Source organism: Megascapheus bottae, chromosome 14 (genome assembly GCF_031878675.1).
Source record: "Megascapheus bottae isolate mThoBot1 chromosome 14, mThoBot2.hap1, whole genome shotgun sequence".
Lineage (NCBI taxonomy): Eukaryota > Metazoa > Chordata > Mammalia > Rodentia > Geomyidae > Megascapheus > Megascapheus bottae.
In genome coordinates, this window is record NC_143522.1 from 29,216,355 (window position 1) to 29,240,796 (window position 24,442).

At 39.9% G+C, this 24,442-nt stretch overlaps 1 protein-coding gene across 4 annotated transcripts in view; it reads left to right on the forward strand.

Moving 5' to 3' along the window:
• Positions 1–24,442, forward strand: part of Evl (Enah/Vasp-like) — a 91,610-nt gene that overhangs the window by 13,878 nt on the left and 53,290 nt on the right. The window contains exon 1 of one of the 4 annotated variants that reach the window (XM_090344817.1): positions 15,503–15,601. The exons of the other annotated variants lie outside the window; for them this stretch is intronic. Within the exon in view, the coding sequence (XP_090200943.1) occupies positions 15,579–15,601 (23 nt within the window). The 5' untranslated portion in view covers positions 15,503–15,578. Of the gene's footprint in view, positions 1–15,502; positions 15,602–24,442 lie in introns of those variants that run through there. 4 annotated transcript variants of the gene reach the window in all.

Here is a 24,442-nt window from a genome sequence, read left to right on the forward strand (position 1 = left end):
CCCCTAAAGCCAAGGCCCTACCTCAGGTATTTAATCATTCTAAGGTCATACGTTAGTTTAAGTTTCCAGATACTTAAGTGTACAGCCGGAGTTTAGGATTTCTGACCTAGACCTAAGGCTAATGCCCTGATGGATTAATTCAGTGCTGTAGTTCCGCATCTACTCCTGTAATCCTAGTATCAGAAAGCAGAAGCAGAAGAATCAGGATGTTAGGGCCAGCTTGGTCTGTATGGAAAGTTTCAGGCCAGTGTGAGTTAAATAGTGAGACTTTGTCTACCTTGTCTTAAAATTCTTTTTTTATCTTTTTTTTTTTTTTTTTTTTTTTTTTTTTTTTTGTGGCTCATAGGGCTTAAACTCTGGGCCTGGGCGCTGTCCCTGAGCTCTTCAACTCAAGGCTACAGCCCTACCCCTGGGCCTGGGCGTTATTCCTGAGCTCTTCAGCTTCAGGCTACCACACTACCCCTGGAGCCACAGCCCCACTTCCCATTTTTTAGTGTTTAATTTAGTGCCGGGCTGACTTTAAACCATGATCCTCAGATCTCAGCCTCCTGAGTAGTTAGGATTACAGGCGTGAGCCACTGCTTTTGGCTTCTTTTTATCTTTTTTGGGGGGTGGGGGGCAGTCCTGGCCTTGAGCTCAGGGCCTGAGCACTGTTCGTGGACTTTCTCAAGGCTAGCACTCTACCACTTGAGCCTCAGCACCACTTCCAGCTTTTTTCTATGTATGTGGTACCAAGGAATTGAACCCAGGTCTTTGTGCATGCTAGGCAAGCACTCTACCACTAGGCCATACTCCCGGCCCTCTTTTTATCTTTTTTAAGAATAATTTTATTGTTATTACTAAGATATATAAAGGGGTTACCATTTTATAAATCAGGCAGTTGAAGAGAGTGGTCTTTAGAACTCTTATCTTTTAATGGGTAATGCCATCGCGTCTTCTAGCCATACATGACATAACCTAACAGTGGCCTTTTTGAAGACTCTTCCTTCCACTAAACCTGCTAAAATCTATAAGTAATTGAGAAATGGTCATTAAAGTTTTATTTCAAGATGCTCAGACAGGAGGATTGTGAATTTGAAGCCAGGTTTGACTACGTAGAGGTTGAGTCTAGCTTGTGCTAAATAGTGAAACTGACTCCCTCTTCTGTGCCTCACCTCCCACCCCAAAAATCAGACAAGCCAAAAAAAAAACCCTAAGACTTTGTCTTGAACAGAGTAAGATATTGGTCCTGGCACACAAATGAAACCCTGTACACAAAGCAGAAACTCACCATACTTTGGAACCTATTGGCCCATAGATCAAAACCAAATTGTCCACTGGCACTGTTTTCTTGTACAGCTGAGATTCTAACTGAGCAGCCTCAGGGGCCTGTTTATAAACATTTCCTTTCCTGGGAAGAAGGAAATTGCTTCCTAGATTTGTGTCACTAAACAACATAGAACTGTAAGCAACAGACTGATCAGATAGAGCGAACCAAATGGAAGAGCAGCACTAGAAGGAGACCAGCTGGTCCCTTCCCAAGAGCAAGAGCGATGTGCCTTCCAGTGTCAAGTCTATGGGTTGATGAGACAGTTTCGTTTGAATCACACAGATGGGCCATGACTCACTAGATATTTATTGACTTCATTAAGCTGGTTCCTCGACTGTGCATTGATGACACGGTTCTATTCCCATGTAGCTCAGTCCAGGGAGGTAGAGCAAAGGGACTTCAGGTTCCACATGTCTAAAACTAGATGCATTATGCCTACACCTGAGCAATTCATTTTCAGCTAGGGAACCCAGACAATTAAGTAGGACAACAGAGTATATACATACAAAATAATGAAGATTAAACCCCTTACCTCACACCATACATATGTAAAAGTGAATTATAAACCTAAGTGTAATAGCTAAAACTTCAGTGCTCTGGTAGGAGAAAATATAAGGGTAAATTTTGTGACTTTAGATTAGGTAGTAGTTTATTAGAAATGGCACCAAGATAACCAAAAGGAAAAGAATAAGACTGGAGGATAGCTCAGTGATACAACACTTGCATAGCATGTGTGGGCCTTGGATTTGATCTGTAATACTGAAAGGAAAAAGGTAAATTGAATATTAGTGTTAAAAAGTTTATATTGCAAATCAAGAAAATGATTTTAAAAAACCTTGTAATAGGAATAAATATCTGCAAATTATATTATCTAATAAGGGATTTACAGCTAGAATGCATAAAAAGAATTCTCAGTACTTGCTGTGGTCTGAAAGTAAGTCTGTTAGGAAACCCTAACCCCAAAGTGGTGTTTTTTTTTTCTCTTTAGGTGTTATTCAAACCCAGGGCTTCATGTATGCAAAGCTAGTACTCTACCACTAAGCCATATTCGCAATCCCTCTACTTATTCTTGGTTTGTATTGGCTTCTTGGAAATTATTACTGATTGATCCAAGTTTCATATAGCTAAAATAGCACCTGAAATTTAGACTACCTCAAGCAGACTACAAGTCATCTCTGCCCTAAGCTAAACACAGCTCATTTGAGCTTAATGCACTAGTTTGCCAGTGTTTCTTACAGTCCAGATGTATGATATGATCAGTGCAGAAAACGGGGTATATCTCCTCTCTTTCTGATATAGCAGTCCCAATCTTTGCAAAAGTCAGTGTCAGCTGGGAGCTGGTGGCTTATGCCTATAATCCTCGCTACTCAGGAGGCTGAGATCTTAGGATCAAGGATCTGGGCAGTCTTTGAGACTCTCATATCATATTTGTTACTTCTCTGTGTATTTGTCCTTTCCATTTACCAATTCATCCTGTTTCTTTTATAAAAGTTAACATTTTTAATGACTTTGTAGTACTTTATTGACAGGATACATCTGGATTGCTAACCTAATGCTCATCGTTGAAATTTTATTACGCTTTGCCTAAATCCTGCTTAGGAAGATTTTCTCTTATGTCTTCTTCTGAAAAGTTTATCATTTTAACTATCAAACATAGTCTATGATCTACTTGGAATTCATTCTTATGTATAGTGTTAAGTAAAGCTCTTAAGTTCATTTTTCAAAATGAATTTCCAATTACTTCAGCATCATTTGTTGAAAAGATTTCCTTCCATATTGAACTATCTTGGCACCTTTGTTACATTTTTACTACAGCTAAATCTCTCCTTTGTGTTTTATTCCTGATGGCTTCACTCAACAAAGCATTTTAAAGTCTACTTCCCATGTAAATAAATTTCTTTTTCTTTTTCTTTTCTTCTTCTTCTTTTTTTTTTTCTCTTTTTTTGCCAGTCCTGAGCCTTGAACTTAGGGCCTGAGCACTGGCCTTGGGCTTTCTCAAGAGCTCTGCCAATTGAGCCACAGCATCACTTCCAGCTGTTTTTCTATGTATGTGGTACTGAGGAATCAAACCCTGGTCTTTGCGCATGCTAGGCAAGTATTCTACCTCTAGGCCAAACTCCCGGCCTCCAAGTGAATAAATTCTTAATTGTTGTTAATAAACAGCATAGAAGGGGAATGTGGAGAATCAGGAAAATATAGACATGAAAGTACCCTGTTCCTATTTTTTTCTCTTTCCCAGCCTAGAAAAGTAAATGCTAACTAGATGTTTAATCAATGAAACCTTCACCAAAGTGGTTGAATAGTTGCTTTAACTATGAAAGAAACATATCTGATCTATACTAGAATATCAGCAAAATTTACAATACTTTAAAATGAATATAAGCTGAGCACCATGGCTCGTGCCTGCAATCCTAGCTGCTCAGGAGGTTGAGATCTGAGGATTTCAGTTCAAAGCCAGCCCAGGCACTAGTCTGTGAGACTCTTTATCTCCAGTTAACCACTAGGAAATGGGAAGTCACACTGTCCTTAGGTTTCCTAAGGCCCTGAGTTCAAGCTCCAAGATTGGCAAAAAAAAAAAAAAGTTAAAATTCAAAAAAGGGGCTTAAGGTAAGGCTTAGTAGTAGCCTGCTGCCTAGTAAATATAAGGCACTGAGCTCAAACCTAGTACCACAAAAACAATTATGATAATGATGAAGAAGGTGATGATGATGATGTTTGATCATAAAAATAGAAAATCATGCTATAGTCAAATGAATAGATTAAAGTTCTAGAAATTAAGCCTAAAGAAGCAGAGATAGATGAATTATCAAAGGATTGCTCAATTAACTGAAACGAGCATAGATATATAGCAAAAATAAAAACAAGAAAACAACATAAACAGTAAAAATATTAACAAAGAGAAAGTATGACTAACTAATTAAATTCATGAAGGGTTGAAAGCAAGGGAGAAAACCTCATAAGAAAGATTCAAAAGCAGACTTAACTAGGCAAAAGAAACATAAAGGTGATCTCGAGATATTTCAACTTATTGGGTCAGAAGGGCAAGAAGAAGCTGGGCATGGCAGTGTAACAGCCCTTAGGAGGTAAACAAGAGGATGAAGAAACAGGTCGGGGAGGCCGGGAGTTTGGCCTAGTGGTAGAGTGCTTGCCTAGCATGCACGAAGACCCGGGTTCGATTCCTCGGTACCACATACATAGAAAAAAGCTAGAAGCGGTGCTGAGGCTCCAGAGGTAGAGCTTTAGCCTTGAGAAAAATCCAAGGACAGTGCTCAGGCCCTGAGCTCAAGCACAGGTCTGGCAAAAAAAAAAAGAAACAGGTCTGCCTAAAGCTACAAAGTGAGGCCTGTCTCAAAAAGAAAAGAGGTAGGTGGTGGGCAAGAAGAAAAAAGAACAAAGAAAAGAGAGTACTGTCAGACATCAAGCCCAGCTTAGAAAGGTTTTCTCATTGCTTCGTTTTTTTGTTTTACTACTTAATCTTCTTGTTTATCTTCCATGAATTTTGCTACAAGAATTTCTTTAGGAAAAAATGTAGTCTACCATTACTAGAAATGGGAAGTCACTATTTCTTTTTTAAGACTACTCTTTTTATTATTTGTTTGCTTGTTTTGGTGGTTCTGGTGTTTGAACTCAGAACTTTCTGCTTGCTCAGCTTGTTTGAATTCTTTAAGTATGAGACATTGAAAATAGTTAAGTATTCACTTTTTTTCATGGTAGAATATACCTTTCAAAAAAGACTCAGTTCCAAATGACCAGTGACATTAGTTATCCATTAGATCTTAATCATTTTATCTTCATCCTTATCCTTGTTAATTTAAATATTCTTTAAGAATTCTTTAAGAATGAGACATTGAAAATAGTTAAGTATTCACTTTTTTCCATGTTAGAATATCTTTCAAAAAAATCAGAATTCCTAATGGACAGTGACATTAGTTATCCATTAGAAGGTCTTAATCAGTTTATCTTCATCCTTATTCTTGTTAATTTAAATATGGTGGTAGTAGGTTGGGTGTTGAGACTTTTTGTGAGAAGTAATATAAACAACACTAAAAGACTGAAGGAGGTGAAATACAAATAAAGCTCTTTGGGGAACCAAGAATCCAGTGCTATTTTGGTGAGGAAAAATAACCACCTTCTAAGTTGGGTAGGTGCAGTAGCTCACGCCTGTAATCCTAGCTACTCAGGAGGCTGAAATCTGAGGATCAAGGTTCAAAGCCAGCCTGGGCACAAAAGGACCTGAGACTCTTATCTCCAGTTAACCTCTAGAAAATGAGAAGTAGGGCTTGGCTCAAGCCTTGAGCTGGAGAGCTCAGGGACAGTGCCCAGGCCCAGTTTAAGCCGCATAACACACAAAAAACAACAACAAAAACTGCCTTCTACATTTTAGTAGGAAAGCAGAAATAGAGAAGCCCTGATTATCAGAAGTGGAATGTGAGAAAGAAAAACTGCCTTCTGAAGGAATAAAACATTTATTTAATGCAAATTTCTCAAATCACAACTCTCTCAAGCCTATATTTGCACAATTCCTATTTTGGATATTTTAAAATTTTTATTATTGAATAGTTGTATAAAGAGGTTACAATTTCTATAAGTCGGGTTATAAGCACCGTGCATCTTGATCAGTGTCACCCCTTCCATCATTCTCTCCCCCGTTTTCTTCTTTTCATCCCTTCCCTCAAGTCATATAGTTCAGTTTTTACATAATGTACCTTGACTGTGACTGCATTTTACTCACCCTTCCTCCCTCCATTTGTACAATTTCTTTATCTTTGTATCTGCCTTTCCTCATTAAACTCCTTCTGCAGTTAGAGCATATCTTAGTGTTTGTGGATACATGTCAAGTATCACTGTGTGTCCTAACCTGGCCTCAAACTGGTAATCCTTCTGTTTCTACCTCCTGAATACATACTGGGAAGACCTTAGACATTCAAATAATAGGAACTAGTGCTCTCTTCAAGAACTGTATAGCTCCCTCAAAATTGTGTGGTCGCATAGATTCAATAAACTACTCAGAAAAATCCAGGAGTGGCACTGTGACTCAAGTGATAGAGTACTAGCCTTGATTACAGAGAGGCTCAGGGACACAGCCTAGGCCCTGAGTTCAATCCCCATGACTAGCCAAAAACAACAACAAAAAAAGTAGCAAGAAGTTCAATGGTCTTTATATCGCAGTTGATGTCACACATTCTATCTTTAATTACTATGTTGTCAAAAAATGCCTACTTTAAATACAAATATCAAGTTTATTTCTCTTTAAAAAAATGTGTGGTCTCACTTCAGATGTTCTTATCAGTACTGCTACTTGACTTCCCTACCTTCAAAATAACACTGTCTTTTCCAGTACCCTGGTATATGCCTACAGTCCCAGCTACCAGATAGTCTGAGGTAGGAGGTTCAACTTGAGTCTCACAAATCGGACACCATCCTAGGATAGCATTGTTAGTTTGACTTCTTCCCATCTCAGACAAAGTATCATCATCCTTCTCTTGCCAGTAGATACCTGAAATTCCTACCATGTTCTTTCATTTGATCTTTATTTCTAAAAACTCTCACTGAGCTAGTCCCCCCAAATTTCCTTTCCTGGTTGATTTATTGAAAGGCATTTTAAAAAGGCTTTGAAATCTACTCAGTTTTCCAATTTGTTAGGTTTAATTGTTTATGAAATTATTCCAATTCCTTAGCCTCTATGGAAAATACAATTATATTTAAGATATACTCTGAACCTTCTTTGGTTCTATATTTTTCTGGTTAGTGTAAACTAGATTTATTTGTGCTTCTGAACATTATTTTTGTGTGTGACTTCTAATAAGTATTGTTATATTAGGAAGGGGTGACATTGGATTCATGAAAACTAAGAAATTAGCATTGGTTATGGCAAATGCCTTAGAATAATCAGAGCTCAAGAAGTTTAGGAGACCTATGTTCATAGATTTCATTTTTCATCTTTAGGGACCCATAAGTGAGATAGAATAAAGAGAAGTACCAAGGATTGAAACTTTTGGAAAATACCATTCAATCCCAGATTTCAAGATGATCTAAGAAGGCTAAACAGTTATTTGTAATTAACTTCAGTCATTTGAGAGATTTTCACAAATAAAGACTATAAATGAGACAGAAGTAAAAATGAGCCAGAGAAGAAAGAACTTAGTGAGGAATTCACTGGAATAATAAACTATAGTTAGCAATTTTAGTTATATTTTAAAAAAGTTCTCTAAAAGTTGGGGAAAGGCAAAAATTTTATTTTGTGCCTTCATTTGTGTAGCAAGCCCACTGGAAAGACAGAAATGTTCTTGGACAAGTAATAAGTCTTACTTTTGATTAGCTGTAGACTCTGTGTAGTTAGATGGTAGTTCGTAAAAATAATAATAATAATAATTGATAAAGTAGCTAGGCCCTGGTGGTTCACACATATAATCCTAGCTACTCAAAAGGCTGAGATCTTAGGATTATGGTTCAAAGAAAGCCTGAGCAGGAAAGTAAGTGGCACTGTGGCTCAAAGTGGTAGAGTACTAATTTTTATTTTGTTTTTGCTGGTTCTGGGGCTTGAACTAAGCACCTGCTCACTGTCCCTGAGCCTCTTTGTGCTCAAGGCTAGTGCTCTGCCACATTGAGCTACAGCTTTGTCTGAGTAGTTTACTGGAGGTAAGAGTCTCACAAACTTTTCTGCCTGGGCTGGTTTGAACCACAATCCTCAGATCTCAGCCTCCTGAATAACTAGGATTACAGGTGTGAGCCACCAGCACCTGGCTAGTGAAATGGTACATTTGAATTGAAGCAGAAAGAAGAGCTAAGATTACTGCTAAGTAGAAAATCTAGTGGCATGGCTTCAGATACCTAACAGGTTGATTTATCATGGATATCCTTTTAGTTTTGTTAGCATATGAGATATGTTGTATTTTCTTTGCTATGACAAAATATCTGAGAATATCAACTTGAAATGAGGGAAGATTACTTTTGCTCAGTTTCAGAGGTTTCAGTCCACGTTCACCTGACCCCGTTGCCTTTGGCTTGAGGTGAAACAGTATATTTAAAGCTAGGTGTAAGTGGTTCGTGTCTTTGATCCTAGCTACTCAAGAGGCAAAGAAATGAGGATCATGGTTCAAAGCCAGCTCATTAGGAAAGTCCAAGAGACTCATCTCCATTTAAAAAGCTGGAAGTGGTAGAGCACCTTGAGCAAAAAGGCTAAGAGATGTCACTGTCTTTAAGCAGAGCCTCCTGTCACAGAGAGACAGGGACAAAATATAGACAAGCTCCTTGCCTGAATGTAATACAGATGGCCCCTAGTCCAGTTTTCAAGAGCTCTCACTTCCATCTGAAGCCTTATCTGCATACCATTTTTCTGCATTCCTATCCCTTTTCTTGTCTTCTGAATCCTCACAAGGATTGACAATTAATCTCTGATTTATAGCATCTTATGCTTTGTCTAACCAGCTTCTACAAAAAAAAAAAAAAAAGTCTTTTCCATCCTCCTGCAATCCAATTCCAAAAATTTCTGAACTAAAAGATCAGGTCTAGTCACAACAATGATTTTTCTTCTGGTTCCAGTTTGCCTTGTTATCTTTCCATTACTGTGACAAAACCATATGAGATAGCTAAGAGGAAAGAATTGTTTTGACTCTGTATAAGGTTACTTGGTTCCATTACTTTGGGCCATAGACAGCACAATATACCAGTAGAAGCATATATAGTGGAAAAGGTGAGAGTAGGAAGAAAAAAAGAGCCAGGTTCCCAATATCCCTTTTAAGGACAAATCCACAATGACCAATGTCATGACCAAGCCTTGAACATATTATCCTTCAGGAGACATTTATGACCTACCACCATATCATGGTATCTGTTGCTAGCTGTTGGAAAGGTGTGGAGCGTGTCTTCCCTCCCCATTCAGGCATATAGCACTACTAGCCTTATAGCAGGTGTTCAGTAAATAATGTTATTTTATGTGTTCTATATTATTTCATTTTGCTGACTCTCCACTCTATTCCTAAACCCATTTTCTCGGCAATTTTTATTCTATCAGAGAGACAGTGAAACAGCCATACTTGCTCATTCAAAAGGAAAAGATAATCTGCCCCATTATTTGATGTGTCCACTGGAAACAGAACTGCTGACTTAATCTAATTTCTTCTTATGAAGTCTCTAAGTGCACAAACCTGATTGATTAACTCACCAGATTTTTTTCATCTGGTGTATGCTAGGCCTTGAGACTATGGCAAGATGAAATACACTTCCTTTGTCTTCTTGTAGTAATGATATTTTTAGTTTTTCTAAGAATATTTAGAAAAAAAATTAGTCTTCCCCTTCTCTATTAGTAATCTGAGAACATCATGAAACAATTGAATGTGAAAAAGATTCTCCCCAACACATGCCTGCTATTCAGCAATTGCCTTATATGTGGCTGGGTCCTTGAGTCCAGACTCACTCATCTGTTCCCTGAATTTCCACACTAGTTTATAAACTGGTCACTCAATTTCGTTCTCATTTTAAAAATGAAGATCAAATTACATTATTCCCCTACCTGATATCCTTCACTGGCTTCTCTGGCCAATAAAGCCTTGCTTACCTTTCTGTCTTCATCTCCTCTGCTCTCCTCACTTTGTTTAGTCCACCTTTTTCCTCTTATTTGAGACTATTGTATTAGCTATTTCTTCTGCCTTCTAGTGATTTTTCTCTGATATTTGCATATCTTGTCCCTTGTCATTTAAATCTCAGCTTAAATGCCACTACTTTAAACAGTCCTTTTCTATCACCTATTCTAAATTTACTATCCCATACTTGCTGTTTGGTACATAGCCTATTTTATAATCTTATTTATTTGTCATCTTACTTTTTTCATTGGAACTGAAGCAGACATGGTAGTACATACATACGAACCCAGGACCAGGAAGGCTAAGGTAGGAGGATAGTGAGTTTGAGGCCAAATTGGGCTACATAAGGAGTTTCAGGTAAGCCAGAGAGAGAGAGAGGGAAAGGGAGAGGGAGAGGGAGAGGGAGGGAGGGAGGGAGAGAGAGAGAGAGAGAGAGAGAGAGAGAGAGAGAGAGAGAGAGAGAGAGAGAGAGAGAGAGAGAGGGGAGAATGAAAGAAAAAATGGTGATCACTGAAACTAAAGGCTTATGCTCATTCACTGATCTTGGTATCACCTAGAATAGGTATTTGTGGAGTAAATAAAGGGTAATTTTCAGTAAGATGTTTCTGTAAGATGTTTACAGAGTACTAATTTGATGGAAGAAATTGTTATAGACTGAAATGTAGAGATTACTACCAATAAACTCCTTTTGAGCAATGACAGATTTAAAAATGTATTCTAGTTATGTTTGCTTTATAGTCGATTGCTTCTTTTGATAGCTTAGTTTAAATATATTTCCTCAAAATAGAGGTAGGCCATGGTTTTATTTTAAACTTGCATTTCAAGGTTAAATATCACTCTAGAAGTTGGAACTACGTAAATTGGAGAGAAACTTAGTTCAGAGTGCAGAATTCACGCATTTCTGTTCTATTCAAGGTATGTTTTTGAACTTTTAGAAAGGGTAATTCAACTGGAGTTCAAGGACAGTCAATGAATTCAAAACATGTCAAACCAGAGATCTCCCATAGCAATGTTCTATGCCTCTGAGAGTTTAACCAGGACTTTAAAACAAAAACAACAACAAAAAGGGTCATGGTTAGTAGCTATTTCAAAATAAAATTTGGAGATGGCCCCAAATTATAATGGATTTCTCTTGAACATGTATTTGCACAGCAATTTGCTATCTGTGTGTTTTCCTGTGATAAGGACCAATGTGATATGAGTTATACAAAGCTGAACTGTTCGGGCCTCCACATCTATCCCCTTTAGTCCCATATCCAGTAATACCTATTCAGTCAGAGGCCTAAGGTATGTACTGGACTAAGTAACTCAACACATTCAATACATAAGATATATTTTTTAAAGTTGTGGATTTCTTATCAATTTCGTGGTGTTAGAAATCAGTTGTAAGCTGGTTTTGGCCAAGAGGACAATTCAGTGGTGGTTTGAAGCACATGTGGGATTAGCTGCCATTAATTGTGGTTACTGGGTGCCAGGTATTTCACCTCTGCAGCATCCCCACAAAATATGCTGTGAAGGGAATATGGCTTGGCCTGGTAAGAATTTGCCCAAAGCTTTTCAAATGGATAGCAATAGACCTAGATTTAGAAGCCCTCCTCTTTACAACGTCTTGAGGAAAGAAGGCAGAAAGCATTGTAGACAGAGACCAAGCCAGTTGAGGTACTATATAAATCAGGGGCCTAGTTTTGCAGCACTGGAAAATTCAGGTTGGCAGGTGGGAAGTAACTGAAGCAAAGAACAGTAGGATTGCCCACCTGGGGAACTGAGACTTCATTCTGCAGACAGTGGAAAGGAACCGTTGGGTTTTGAAGGCATAGGGGTTTGAATTCGGCTTCTTATGTTTCCTAAGCAGATGCTTTACTAACTACTTGAGCTGTGCCTCCAGCCCTTTGTACATTGGTCATTTTCAAGTTATAGCTTCATTCTATACCTGAACTGGCCTGGATTCTGGATTTTGAGTCTCCTAGTTATGCTTCCCCATGTTTCTGGGGATAACAGATTCATCCCAGTGAAGCTAACCTAGCCATTGTGCTGCTCCATAGCTGAGATAACATTGTGTACCTCTGTGCATTACCATTGTTGAGATGAAATCTTAGGAACTTCTTTTTCCCCCTGCTGCCTTGAATTGTGGTTGCTCAATCTTCATTTCCCAAGCAGCTATGATTACAAGGTTTGAACTGCCATGCTTGGTGTTGTTGGTTTTTAACTAGTTTGATATCTGTGGACAGGGGTATGAAAGGCAGGGAAATGAACAGGATCTTATTAGGCTGGCAAAAGTAAGACTAGAAGAAGCAGGCTTCTAAGGATACTAGTAAGTGCTTCTTAGTCCCCTACTCACTGGAAACATCCTTAGTTGGGCCATGAGAAAAATAGTTTTAGTCGTAACTATAGATGGTTTCCATTTATGTCTCCTATTTCATCTCTACACAGGTCGCTAGTAAATGTGCATATCTATAAACATCAAAATAAAATTCTTTTTTTTTGGCCAGGCCTGAGACTCGAACTCAGGACCTGAGCACTGTGCCCTGGGCTTTTTCTTCAAGGCTAGCACTCTACCACTTGAGACAAAGCACCACTTCTGGCTTTTCCATTTATTTGGTACAGAGGAATCAAACCCAGGTCTTCATTCATGCTAGGCAAGCACTCTACCACTAGGTCAAACTCCCAGCCCCCAGAATAAGATTCTTGTCTTGCTTGAGTGATACATCAGATTCTGTTCATATGTTTAATTCTTACTTTGTGGCACATACATTGGGGCTATGTGCCTACAACAAAATAAGTGGAAAAGGAAACAGTTGTCCTGTCAAATCAATAGGACATCAGATCTAACAGTGTCCATTTGTCCATCTCCAAGGATTTATATTGAGATTGAGTACCAACAAATCAGAAATTTGCTTTCTTAGAAAACTGACCGTTGCATATTGACGGGGTGTGTGGCGGGGAGACACACAACTAAGATGCATCTTAGCTACTGAGGAAGCTGAAAACTGAGGATCACGGTTTGAAGCCAGCCCAGGCAGAAAAAATCCATGAAATGCCAATCATCCACCAAAAACAAAGCACAAATCAAAACAGAAGTGGAACTGTGGTAGAGTGCTCAAGTAGTAGAGTGCTAGCCTTGATTGAGCACAAAAGTTCAAGGGCAACGCCAGAGTTCAAGCCCTAGGACCAGAAAAATAAAAATAAAAACCAAACAAAACCCAGGAAAATTCATGTTAGGCTAAGCACACTTGTTTAAAATAGTCTCCTTGAGCTTTTGTAAATTGTTGGGGACATTTTCTCTTACAGCTTGGGTTTGTATCTAGCCTTTTACGTTTCTTCTCTGGAGCATTCTAGGAAGCTTGGTGTCCAATGGCTGCAGAATAATCCTCTGTTGACAGCTATGACCAGTCAGGAGGTTTGTAGTCTTTGGAAAGAAACTAGAAAAAGGAAGGGAATCCAGATTAAATGGGCAAGGGAGAGATGATGACTTCTAGTATGGGGAGCCTTCCAGAAATAAGCACTGACAGAAATTGCCAGAGTCATGTAGGCCAGACTTTCAAGGCTGAACCTGGTCTCTGTCCCGGTGGAAAGAGGGAATCCCCCCACAGCAGACTCTCTAAGGGCTTCTCTACTTTTCTTCAGCCAGAACCTTCCTGCTTTTATGTTTTTCTTTATGTTAACACTTCAGTTGAAATGTAATTTTCAAAAAGTGAAAAGTTATAGGTTAATGCACCTCTCCCTTCATAAGTTTTTGGGTTTTGATTTGTTTTTGGTTTTCTGGTGATGCAGTAGTTTAAAACTCCAGGCCTGTGCTCGCTTGTCAGGCACCCTTAGCCTTGCCTATTACTTCCTGGTACAAAGAGGAATTAAGTCTCAGAATAAGATGTGTTGTCTGAGCCTAAAGTCTTTGGTAGGTGATCTGGAATGACTTTTATTTTTGTTTGTAAGATCATGTTTCAGAGAAGTGCCCTTTTGAGGCCAGGAATGTGGCCTAGTGGTAGAATGCTTGCCTAATAAGCACAAAGCCTTGGGTTCGATTCCTCTGTACCACATACACAGAAAGAGCTGGAAGTGGTGCTATGGCTCAGTAGTAGAGCACTAGCTTTGAAAAAGCTGAAGGACAGTGCGTAGGCCCTGAGTTCAAGCCCCAGGACCAGCAGAGAGAAAGACTATGAGAGATAGTCCTAGAAACTCCTGACCACCTGTAGTCTTACCAAAGCCCATGGCAGACAAATTTCCCCTCATGGAATCTGCTTCTGGCCTGGGAGAACAGTTAGGCTGGATAATGCCCAGACATAAGCCACCTGCCAGACAGCTATCAGCTATAGGATCAAATGGAAGAAAAGTCCAGTTACTGATAAAAACTGAAAAATGCTGGGGCCGGGGGTTTGGCCTAGTGGTAGAGTGCTTGCCTAGCATGCATGAAGGCCCTGGTTTGATTCTTCAGTACCACATAAATAGAAAAAAGCTGGTAGTGGTGCTGTGGCTCAAGTGGTAGAGCTCTAGCCTTGAGAAAAGTCCAAGGACAGTGCTCAGGCCCTGAGTTCAAGCCCTATGGCTGGCAAGAAGAAGGAGGAGGAGGAGGAGGAGAAAAATGCTGAAGGCAAGAACGAAGAAGTAGGTATGAATGATTGAGGGGAGATTGGCCTCAAAGGATCTTTCTGAAGTAGATTCACAATTAGTGACTGATTATATTTGCAGGAAAAGACAAATGACTCACATTTTTATTTGAGATCATTCTCCCTTATTTTATAAAGTGTTACAAGCCATGTGTTAGCTTTTCTTTCATGGCAAGCTTCTGTGGACAACCTCGGTCTACTCGCCAAATCTTGCCAGCCTGGGCTTTACAAACTGGTAAACATCTCTCTTTTTTGGCGGGCATCTCATTTCCTTTTTTTCTTTTCTGTTCTGAAAGTATTATAGGTTTTTTTGGGTTTTTGCTGCTCAAGAAACTGATGAGAGCCTAGCTCATGATTTGAACCCAGTAAATGAATAATGAAATAATCTTAACAGTGGACACCTACAAGGTCAAAGTAGCGACATAAACTGTGACCTTTGTGATGCTGGTACAGCTTTTACATAGATGTGCATAAATAATGTTTGGTAGTGGACAGTAAAATACTGGATTTGGAGGAATTTTTCAGTACTCTGGATGGCCATGAAATAACTGAGCTATCTGTATACACTCTGCTCATTTACAACAGGGTTAATGTTGGATTGGATTGTTGAAACAGCAAAGACTAGAGGAAGATGAGGTCATTAGCAGATCACAATAGTTCTGGTTACATTCTCATTCCTTTAAGCCTTCTGCCATTTGCTCCAACCTATGCTATTCTAGCAGAGGGTAGGATGTGTTACGTGATTTACCCTGGATCCTGGGTAGGCGTGCCCTGGGTTCGACTTATTTTTCTAGCTTAATCCAGCATCCAGCCTGGAGCCTAAGCATACACTGCATTAATCAGACTTGCTGGAATGATCACATGGTTTTCTAGCTGCCTCCCCTGTTAGCTGCCGCTTGTCAGCAGCTGGCGGAGCTGGAGGCTGCAGGCCCCTGTCTGCAGAAAGCCTTTTACTTCAGAATATTGGGGGGTGTGAAAACCCCGCCTCTTATTTTCTGCACTTTGCAACATCTGACTAACTAAATGATTGCCTCTCGTACCAAAAAGGCTACTATACAGTCTAAGGAAATTGTCTCTGACTAGGTCATGTTTGCATTTGAAGAATTCAGGTATGTTCGGGTTTTCTGTATCAGTCTGCTGCTGGGTTTTTGTTCTCGTTAGGTTTTTGCTGTGTAATGACAGCTTAGGCTCTGGCTGTTTTTCATACACACAAAAAATGGTTCTTTGGCTGCATTTGGTGGGGTTTATCCCAGTCAAGGGAGCTGTGAGTGCAGAGATGGTGCAGGTCAGGGGTATTTACTGCATTTGAAAGTGCAGTGTGGATAATTGATTTGATTGTGTATTAATTTGTCGAGGACCCCACCTTGTGCCTCATATGAGCTGCTTTTGCTGGTATAGAGTTATGAATACAAAATAGCAACTGTTTTTCCAGAATGAGTCTCTTGCGGTCTTTTGTGGTTATTTTTTCCTTTGTCAAACTCATGCAATCTATTGCTCTTTTATAAAACCAAACAAAAACATGAATTATAGCAGTGAAGCTGCAAAATTCTGCAGGTCTATCTGCATAACTGAAATTTGATTTGGGCTCCGATTTTGCTCATTATTGTTATAGCAGTCAGTAGCTGGGTTGATTTCTGGGAAGCGCCTTGATAATGTTTTGTTAACATGGTTCTTTGCTTTCACAAGGTTTTCAGCTGGTGTAATTATTAATGCTCCAAATTAAGTCTTTGTGAATCTTATTTCTTCTGCTTCCTCCATCTCTTCTTCAGGAAGCTGTCTCTGAGTACCCATGTGGGAAGGGACATTCCAACAGAGATATGTCTAAAAAATAAAAATAAAGGAGGTGGAACTGAAGGCGATCAGATCATTCTTGTGTCTATTTCCACCTTTTGGGGGCATATGGACAAGAGAGACAACGATAGAGAAAGAGAGAGACAGAGAGAGTTTCTGACCTCTGACAGCTTCTTAATTTTCAAATGAAATTTCTCTACATTTTAGAACCGAGCATTAATGCCATGTTGATAGGCGGGCAGTGATTGTTCAGGACCTCATCTCTAGCTTTCCAGGCCTTTTAGTTCCCTCTAAATGCAGTAGATATTGAGTGTTAGGAGGCATACCATCCTTCATTATTTACAAGATAAACTAGAAACCTTTGAGCCAATCAAGAGAGTAGATGGGAAGACCATTTCCACAAAGACAACTCTGGCTAGTCCCCGCCCTTTTCTGTAAACTTGATGCTTTGGATCCAGGAAGTTATCCTTTGTTCCAGAGCATATCACTGTGTTGTTTCTAATGGAGTGGCCTTGTAAAAAGAAAATTTTTCCCTTGTAGTAACATGCTTTAGTGATGTGGGGCCTGTGACTTTTCAGAGTGATCAGATGCTGTTTTAGAGTAGCTTCATTAAGGAAGAGGAATTTATTTAATGCTTGTCCTGTTACAGTACATATGCTTTTAGTGAATTAACTAAGAGTCCTGGATTTTAGCCTTGGTTTCAAAAGTAGCTTCTTTGTATCCTGTGAGAGTATGGGTCTGTGAATTGTAGAATAGAGTACAATTTGAAGTTTGTATTTTATTGTTAGCACTTTGCCTAGATAGAGTAAGCCTTACCTACCCCATTGAGCAGAGCTTGGAGTCTTTTACTATGTTTCATAGTTAGGGAAGTAAGATATATTTACAAACCTTTTTTTGGTCCAAAAGCCAAGAGCTGGTTGTGATGAGATAGAAATTAGAGACCTTCACATTGATTACTGAGAAAATGAGGACAGCATTATGGAAAGTAGAAAAGAAGTAGGAGGTCTGTTGTCCCCTGCTGCAGACAATCTGCCCAGATTGGCCCTAAAGAATCTTTCTGGATTGCATTTTTTGCTGCTGCATAGTACAAGACAAATGACTTCTTTAGTCACAAGGTTTGTGTGTGTGGGAGCTAGCTGATCATGGTGACACAGACTAGAACATTGCTTTTCAGCTTAGTACAGGATGGTTCTCAAGTTTTACCATTACCTCAGAAAAGGATGGAGGCTGAGAATCTACATTCCTTACATATTCCCAGGTAATTTTGATGTTGCGATCTAGCGAGGAGACTTTCAGAACCATTGGATTAGGAGACACAGACAGAGGGAAGTAGTTCAAGTGCAGTATCCTTCCTTATCCACAGGTGGTTGGTCCTAGGAACATGCTAAGATACCAAAATCTACAGATGCTCAAATCCTCTGTATAAAATTGAATCATTTGCACATGATCTTGGCCTGTGCCCCTGTATACTTTGCATGACATACAATGTCTAACACAGTATATAGGTTACAAAGTAGTTGTCGCACTGTATGATTTAGGAAATAACAAGAAGGAAAAAAAGCATGTACATGTTTGATTCAAATGTAGTTTTTTTCCTTATTATCTTTTCACTCTAAGATTGGTTGACCCATGGATAACCAGCTATATAGGCAGACGAACTGGAGCCAAGCATGAGGAAGAGGACTTGATTAAACTGTGACCACGTTTCAATTAGACACATAGGCCTCCTTCCCGAGGAGGTTGTACAGAGAAATATTGGGATAAGAACCAAAGAACTTGGTTTATAATTCTGGGACTGCCTTATATCACCTATATGGGTTCATTACATCTCTGGATCTTTTTAGTGTCAGTTTTTTCAGCTGAAAAATAGGAATACTGATTATTGTCAAGAAAATTTATAATGTTTTAAGAATTAAGTGGAATAACAAATTTTACAAATTCCACCAGACTTTTTTACAAGAATATAAAGGGGAAAAAAGTGAGTCTGTGACTGTGGCTTAGCAGTAGAGTGCTTGAATGAAGCCCTGGGTTCAAATCCTCACTATCACATAAACAGAAAAAGCTGGAAGTGATGCTGTGGCTCAAGTGGTAGTGTGCTAGCCTTGAGCAAAAAGAAGCTCAAGGGCAGTACCCAGACCCTGAGTTCAAATCCCAGGACTGACTAAATAAATAAATGAGGGTGGGGAGGAAAAGTGGATTCTGGGGCAATTCCATTAGGTTATCTACACATGCTTTTAGGCTTCATGTGTGGACACATGCATACCAAGAGCCACATTCATTATAAAAGGAAAATATGATATGGATACCCAGTGTTAACATACCATTACTCTTTTTGGGGACTATTAATTGCTTGAGAACTTATACAAATTGTGAATATGTGCACACATGCGCCAAGCCTAAGGTTTGAACTCAGGCCTGGACACTGTCCCTAAACTTTTTCACTCAAAGCTAGCACACCACCTTTTTTTTTTTCTTTTTTTTGGCCAGTCTGGGGGCTTGAACTCAGGGCCTGGGCACTGTCCTTGGACTTTCTCAAGGCTAGAGCTCTACCACTTGAGCCAAGCACCATTTCTGGCTTTTTTCTACGTATATGGTACCGAGGAATCGAACCTGGCTCTTCGTGCATGCTAGGCAAGACTCTACCACTAGGCCAAACTCACGGCCCCCACACCACCATTTTTTTTTTTTTTTTTTTACCAGTCCTGGACTTAAGCTCAGGGGCTGAGCACTGTCCTTGGATTTTTCTCAAGGCTAGAGCTCTACCACTTGAGCCTCAGCACCATGTCCGGCTTTTTCTAAGTATGTGGTACCAAGGAATCGAACCCGGGTCTTCGTGCATGCTAGGCAAGCACTCTACCACTAGGCCAAACTCCCGGCCCCACCACACCACCATTTTGCCTCAGCTCTGCTTTCAGTTTTCTGGTGGCTGATTGGAGGTATGAATCGCAGGGACTTTCCTGCCTGGGCTGGCTCTGAATCAGGATCCTCAGATCTCACCCTCCTGAATAGTTAGGATTATAAACTTGAGCCATTGGTACTCAGCTTCATAGATCTTATACTCATCTCTATGCCATGCATATGGCAGTGTGATCTCACTGTGAATGCATTCTGTATGATGAGTGAAGATCAAGGTTATCTTGGTCACTTTGTATCATCACCAACTGGTAGCATGCTGTCAGCTCTAGTAGGTAGTATTGGATTATTGCTAACAAAATTTGAATTAAACAAGCCACAGCTGCTAACTGTGAGGAGCTTGTTATGGTTATTCTCTTTGATCCCCTAGAACCTTTTAGAATGTGCAACTTCAGGGATCTCAAGGAGGTGACAGTAGGAGCATCTGGTTGGAGGACTTGGGGGCCGGGGGACATAAGACAGAAGAGCAAAGAACAGAGAAGGATCTGCAAACTTCATTGACTTAACAGGTTTATTCATGTCTGTCTTACTACTGAGTGCCATTTTTTGGCAACACACAAATTAGCTGGCAGGTTGGCAAAGCAGAAAATGCCAGTGTATCCTCCATTATTAAAAATGTATCACAGTGCTTGGTGAGTTTTACTTAAAGAGGCAATGTTGTAAATCTGGAATCCAAAAACATCTGTGACCATGAATAAGTCATTTTATTTATCTTGGCCTTGATTACCTCTTTTATAGGAAAAAAAAAAGACTATTTTGAGGAAATGTATGAAAGAAGTATATAAACAAAAAAATATTGCTATGCTTACATATTATATTTGGATATCAAGGCAAACTTAATAACGTTTAGTTGGTTCAAATGTTACTTTTTTTATTTTGCCAGTCCTGGGTCTTGAACTCAGGGCCTGGGCACTGTCCTTCAGCTTTTTCAAGGCTAGTTCTCTACCACTTGAGCCACAGCACCACATCCAGTTTTTTTCTATGTATGTGGTACGGAGGAATCAAACCCAGGGCTTTGTGCATGCTAGGCAAGCACTCTACCACTAGGCCAAACTCCTGGTCCTTCAAATGTTTCTTTTTAGAATAGTCCATGGCAGGTACTATCTCCATTTTTCTTTGCTTAGTGTAATAGTAGTCTCTTATGTTAGAAACAGTAAAACTAAGAGGGAAGAACATAGCTGGACTCATTGCTTTGAGGAATGAGGTGAGTCCTAGAGCATTCTAGAATATCAATATCACTTTAGGACTAGAGGCATAGTTTTGCTGTAGAATACCTGCTTAGATGGAGGGTGGGGTGGGATACACACACACACACACACGTACACACACAAATAGAATTCTACTTTGGATCCATATGACTCTTGCTTGTGACTTAAGGGATAATTCTAGAATTATCTTTAGTTATGTGAATTCAGAAAACTGGCTATGACTTTTTTGTGGTAGTGGGGTGGGGGCACCGGGTATTCCTGGGGCTTGAGCTCAGAACTCAAGCTATGTCCCTCAGATTTTTTACTTAAGGCTAGTGTTGTGCCACTTGAGCCACAGCTCCACTTCTGGCTTTTTGGTGGTTAATTGGAGATAGGAGTCTCATGGACTTTCCCACGGGGGCTGGCTTTGAAATAGGCCTCAAATCTAACACTCTAGAGTAGTTAGGATTACAGGTGTGAGCCACCAGTGCCTGGCCTGCATATAAATTTTTGGAAGTGAGAAGGCTTTTTGCTATTAATATAGCATTCATGAAACAAATATTTTCTAAGCTACTATTTTCTAAAAAGCTACAATTAAAAATGCATGTGCAGCTCTACCTCCAGAAAATTACTACCTTAAGAATTGCTGAATAATCAGACTAAAAACTGGGGTGGGGAGAAGCCAAAAGGAGAGGGCAGAATATAAAAGTGCTAGGCTGGAGAATTAACAGGGATGATGAAGAGGAGGTGTGTCCTGATGAAACCTGAGGAAGACAGATTTTCTTAACCTTCTCAGTGTGTGGCCCTAGTTTGTATTATCTTTTCCTATGACAAGTGACTTCTCTCTGCCCTGAGGTTCACTGTCTTGTACAGGCAAATATTTTTGTGGGGGTGGAGCGTGGGATGGATCATAGGGCTTTGAACTCTGGGCCTAGGTCCTGTCCCTCAGTTTTTCAGCTCAAGGCTAATCCCCTACCCCTAGAGCCACAGCCCCATTTCCGAACTGGAGATAAGAGTCTCAAGTTCTTTAGTACCCTGGCTGGCTTTGAACTATGATCCTTAGATCTCAGCCTCCTGAGTAGCTAGGATTATAGGTGTGAGCCACGTGCCGGCTAGAGGCAAATAGGTTTATCTTTAGAAAGTAGTCACCAGAAACCCTGCTAAATGTTTTCTAGTGCTAGTAACTTCCTTTTGTTTCTTTGAGCTAAGTTATTGAAGTTCCTCATGCTTTAGTTTCCCTATCCATAGATGGGACTGTACCTACCTCTAGGGTGTGCTTAAATGAGACTACTTACATAAGTGAATAGTTTAATAGATACGTGGAATTTAAAAGACACTCAATAAATTAATTCATGTAATTTACCTAAAGCATTAGAGCATTTCCTTAGAAATATCCTGTATTTGAAAGTATTAAAAGTATACAGAATTTCTAATAGCACTCCTTTCCTGAGTGGCCAGATTCAGAATGTCAAAAATCAGTTTTTGAAAGGTAATCCTGTTTGCTCCTGAAGTATTTATGACACAACAAACCAAACATTGGGTGGCCAGAGAGCTTGGATCTTGGCTTTGTTAGCATTTTGATTCACTGGTCTGAGAGATTAATTAGGTTCCCCGAAATTAAAGTAAGTGGATCATATAGAACTTTGTGCTCACAGTACATCCAGAGCCTACGATCAAGGGTTCATGGTTACTGCAGCATACCCTCAAGGAGACCTGAGTCTGCAGTAAGCACTTGATACTCAGTCCATTTTTATCTCCAGAGCCTGGTATCATGAGTAAATGTCCAGTGAACTAATTTGGACAGCATTAGACAGGTATGAGATGTCTTCTATGTATGAGCCCTTCCAATAAGAAGAAACTATCATATACTTTTTCTTTTTGCCAGTCATGGGGCTTGAACTGGTGCCCTATCACTTGAACCACAGTATCACTTCTAGCTTTTTCTGTCTATGTTACCAAGGAATCCAGCCCAGGCTTCATGCATGCTAGGCAAGCACTCTACCACTAGGCCACGCCCCTGGCCCCTATCATACTTTATGTGGTAGTTTTTGCAGACAGCAGGAGGAGCTACTGAATAACTTTCAAGAGTAACCTTCAACTTGGGAATCCTTTGTACTTGTTCTTAACTGGGTGAACCATGTTCACCTAAATACAGTTTCCCCACCCTAACTTTCCAAATCCATGCATGTAGGGTGGAAGCCAAGCTTGTACACTTTTTAAAGCTCCATTGATCATTCTGAGGCACTCCCTTAGTTAAAAGTGTTTGCCGGGTGGGCACGGTGGCTCACGCCTGTAATCCTAGTTGCTCAGGAGGCTGAGATCTGAGGGTCACGGTTCAAAGCCAGCTCAGGCATTAAAGCCCTGGAGACTCTTATCTCTTAATTAACCAATAGAAAATGGGAAGTGGCACTGTGGCTCCAGGGGTAGGGTAGTAGCCTTGAGCTAAAGAGTTCAGGGACAGTGCCCAGGCCCAAGAGTTCAAGCCCCATGACTGAAAATAAATAAATAACATAACATAACTTGCCAAATGCCAAGGCAGATCTTGTGCCTTCTTGGAGACTAGCTTATCCTCCATCTTTATCATTCCAAGTGTTGAAAGAGAGAAAAGAATACTACTTTCACTTGTTACTAGAGCCCTGGAAACTTAAAACTCTTTCATCTTGTGTGTGTGTGTGTGTGTGTGTGTGTGTGCGCGCGCGCGCGCGTGTGCGTGCATGCGTGTGTGTGTGTGTGTGTGTGTGTGTGTGTGTGTGTGTGTGTTCATTGGGCTGGGCGCTGTCCCTGATCACTTCGGCTCAAGGCTAATGCTCTACCACTTGAGCCACAGCGCCACTTCTAGTTTTCTGGTGGTTATTTGGAGATAAGAGTCTCACAAACTTTGATGCTTGGTCTGGCTTTGAACTGCAATCCTCAGATTTCAGCCTCCTGAGTAGCTAGGATTACAGCCACTGGCCTCTAGCTAGACTCTTTCATCTTGAATGATCTCTGGGCTGTAATACATAGGTTTCAGAGCAGGCATACCACAAACAGCACCAGGAGCAGGACTAAGTAGATGCCCCTTTGCAGGACTTTATTGCCCAATTTTTTAGGCAAGAAAAATGTGGCTCTGTATTCAGTAGATTAGACAGCTGATTATAAAGTCTAGATAGGGTCTCTTAAGGGAGATGAGGAGGTAGATAGGAAAATGTGATAAGGATGAATATATGAGCAGGACAAAAATCCAGTGATTTAAAGAATTATATATAGTGATGAAATTCCTTCTCTTGGAAAGAAGATACATTTATAGTCAAAGGCTCCTTCAATCACTTTCAAAGCCACAAAATGAAGGCTGCATGGTTATTCTTCAGTTTATTGAAAAGTAAAGTGAGTAGAGATTCCTACAAAAGAGGCAGACATATTTGCTACAGTTTTTAGAAATTCTTATTGGTTATTCTGGGCTTGGTTGAGACATTTATGGTTATATCTCTGGAAAGAGCCAAGTATGAATCAGCCCATAAATGAAATGTAAATACACCTTGCTTCACCAAAAAGAGAGAATGGGAAGAGTGGATCTTGGTACTTTGGGAACCGCCCTTCCTCAAGTTATGATGTTGAACAGTCCTGAGAAGTCCCAATTCAAGGCCACCCTGAGCTATAGAGTTGAGACTTTGTCTAATGACAAACAGAGATCCCATTTTAGCTATGGATCTGCTCCCTATCACTAACCCCTTGTTTTTCTTAGTCCTGTGCATGAACAAGACTTCAATAAACATTTTCCAGCCTCTGTAACTACATCTGTTTATCCTTTCTCTGATTTCAACAACAGGAAATATGTAACATACAATCTAATACGTAATTTTTCTCAGTCTTCTTAACTTGATTGAGGATTATGGAAGACTATAACATTTCACACACTTGTATTTCAAGTCACTTGAACAGAGCTGGATACATCTAGATTTTACAGTGGTTTTTGTTTACTCATTTGGTTGCTTTTTTAAAAATCTCTTGCCATGTGCCAGACACTGTAGGTCCTAGAAAGAGAAATGACAGGAAAGGGAACAGTTGTTGCCGTTTTGATGC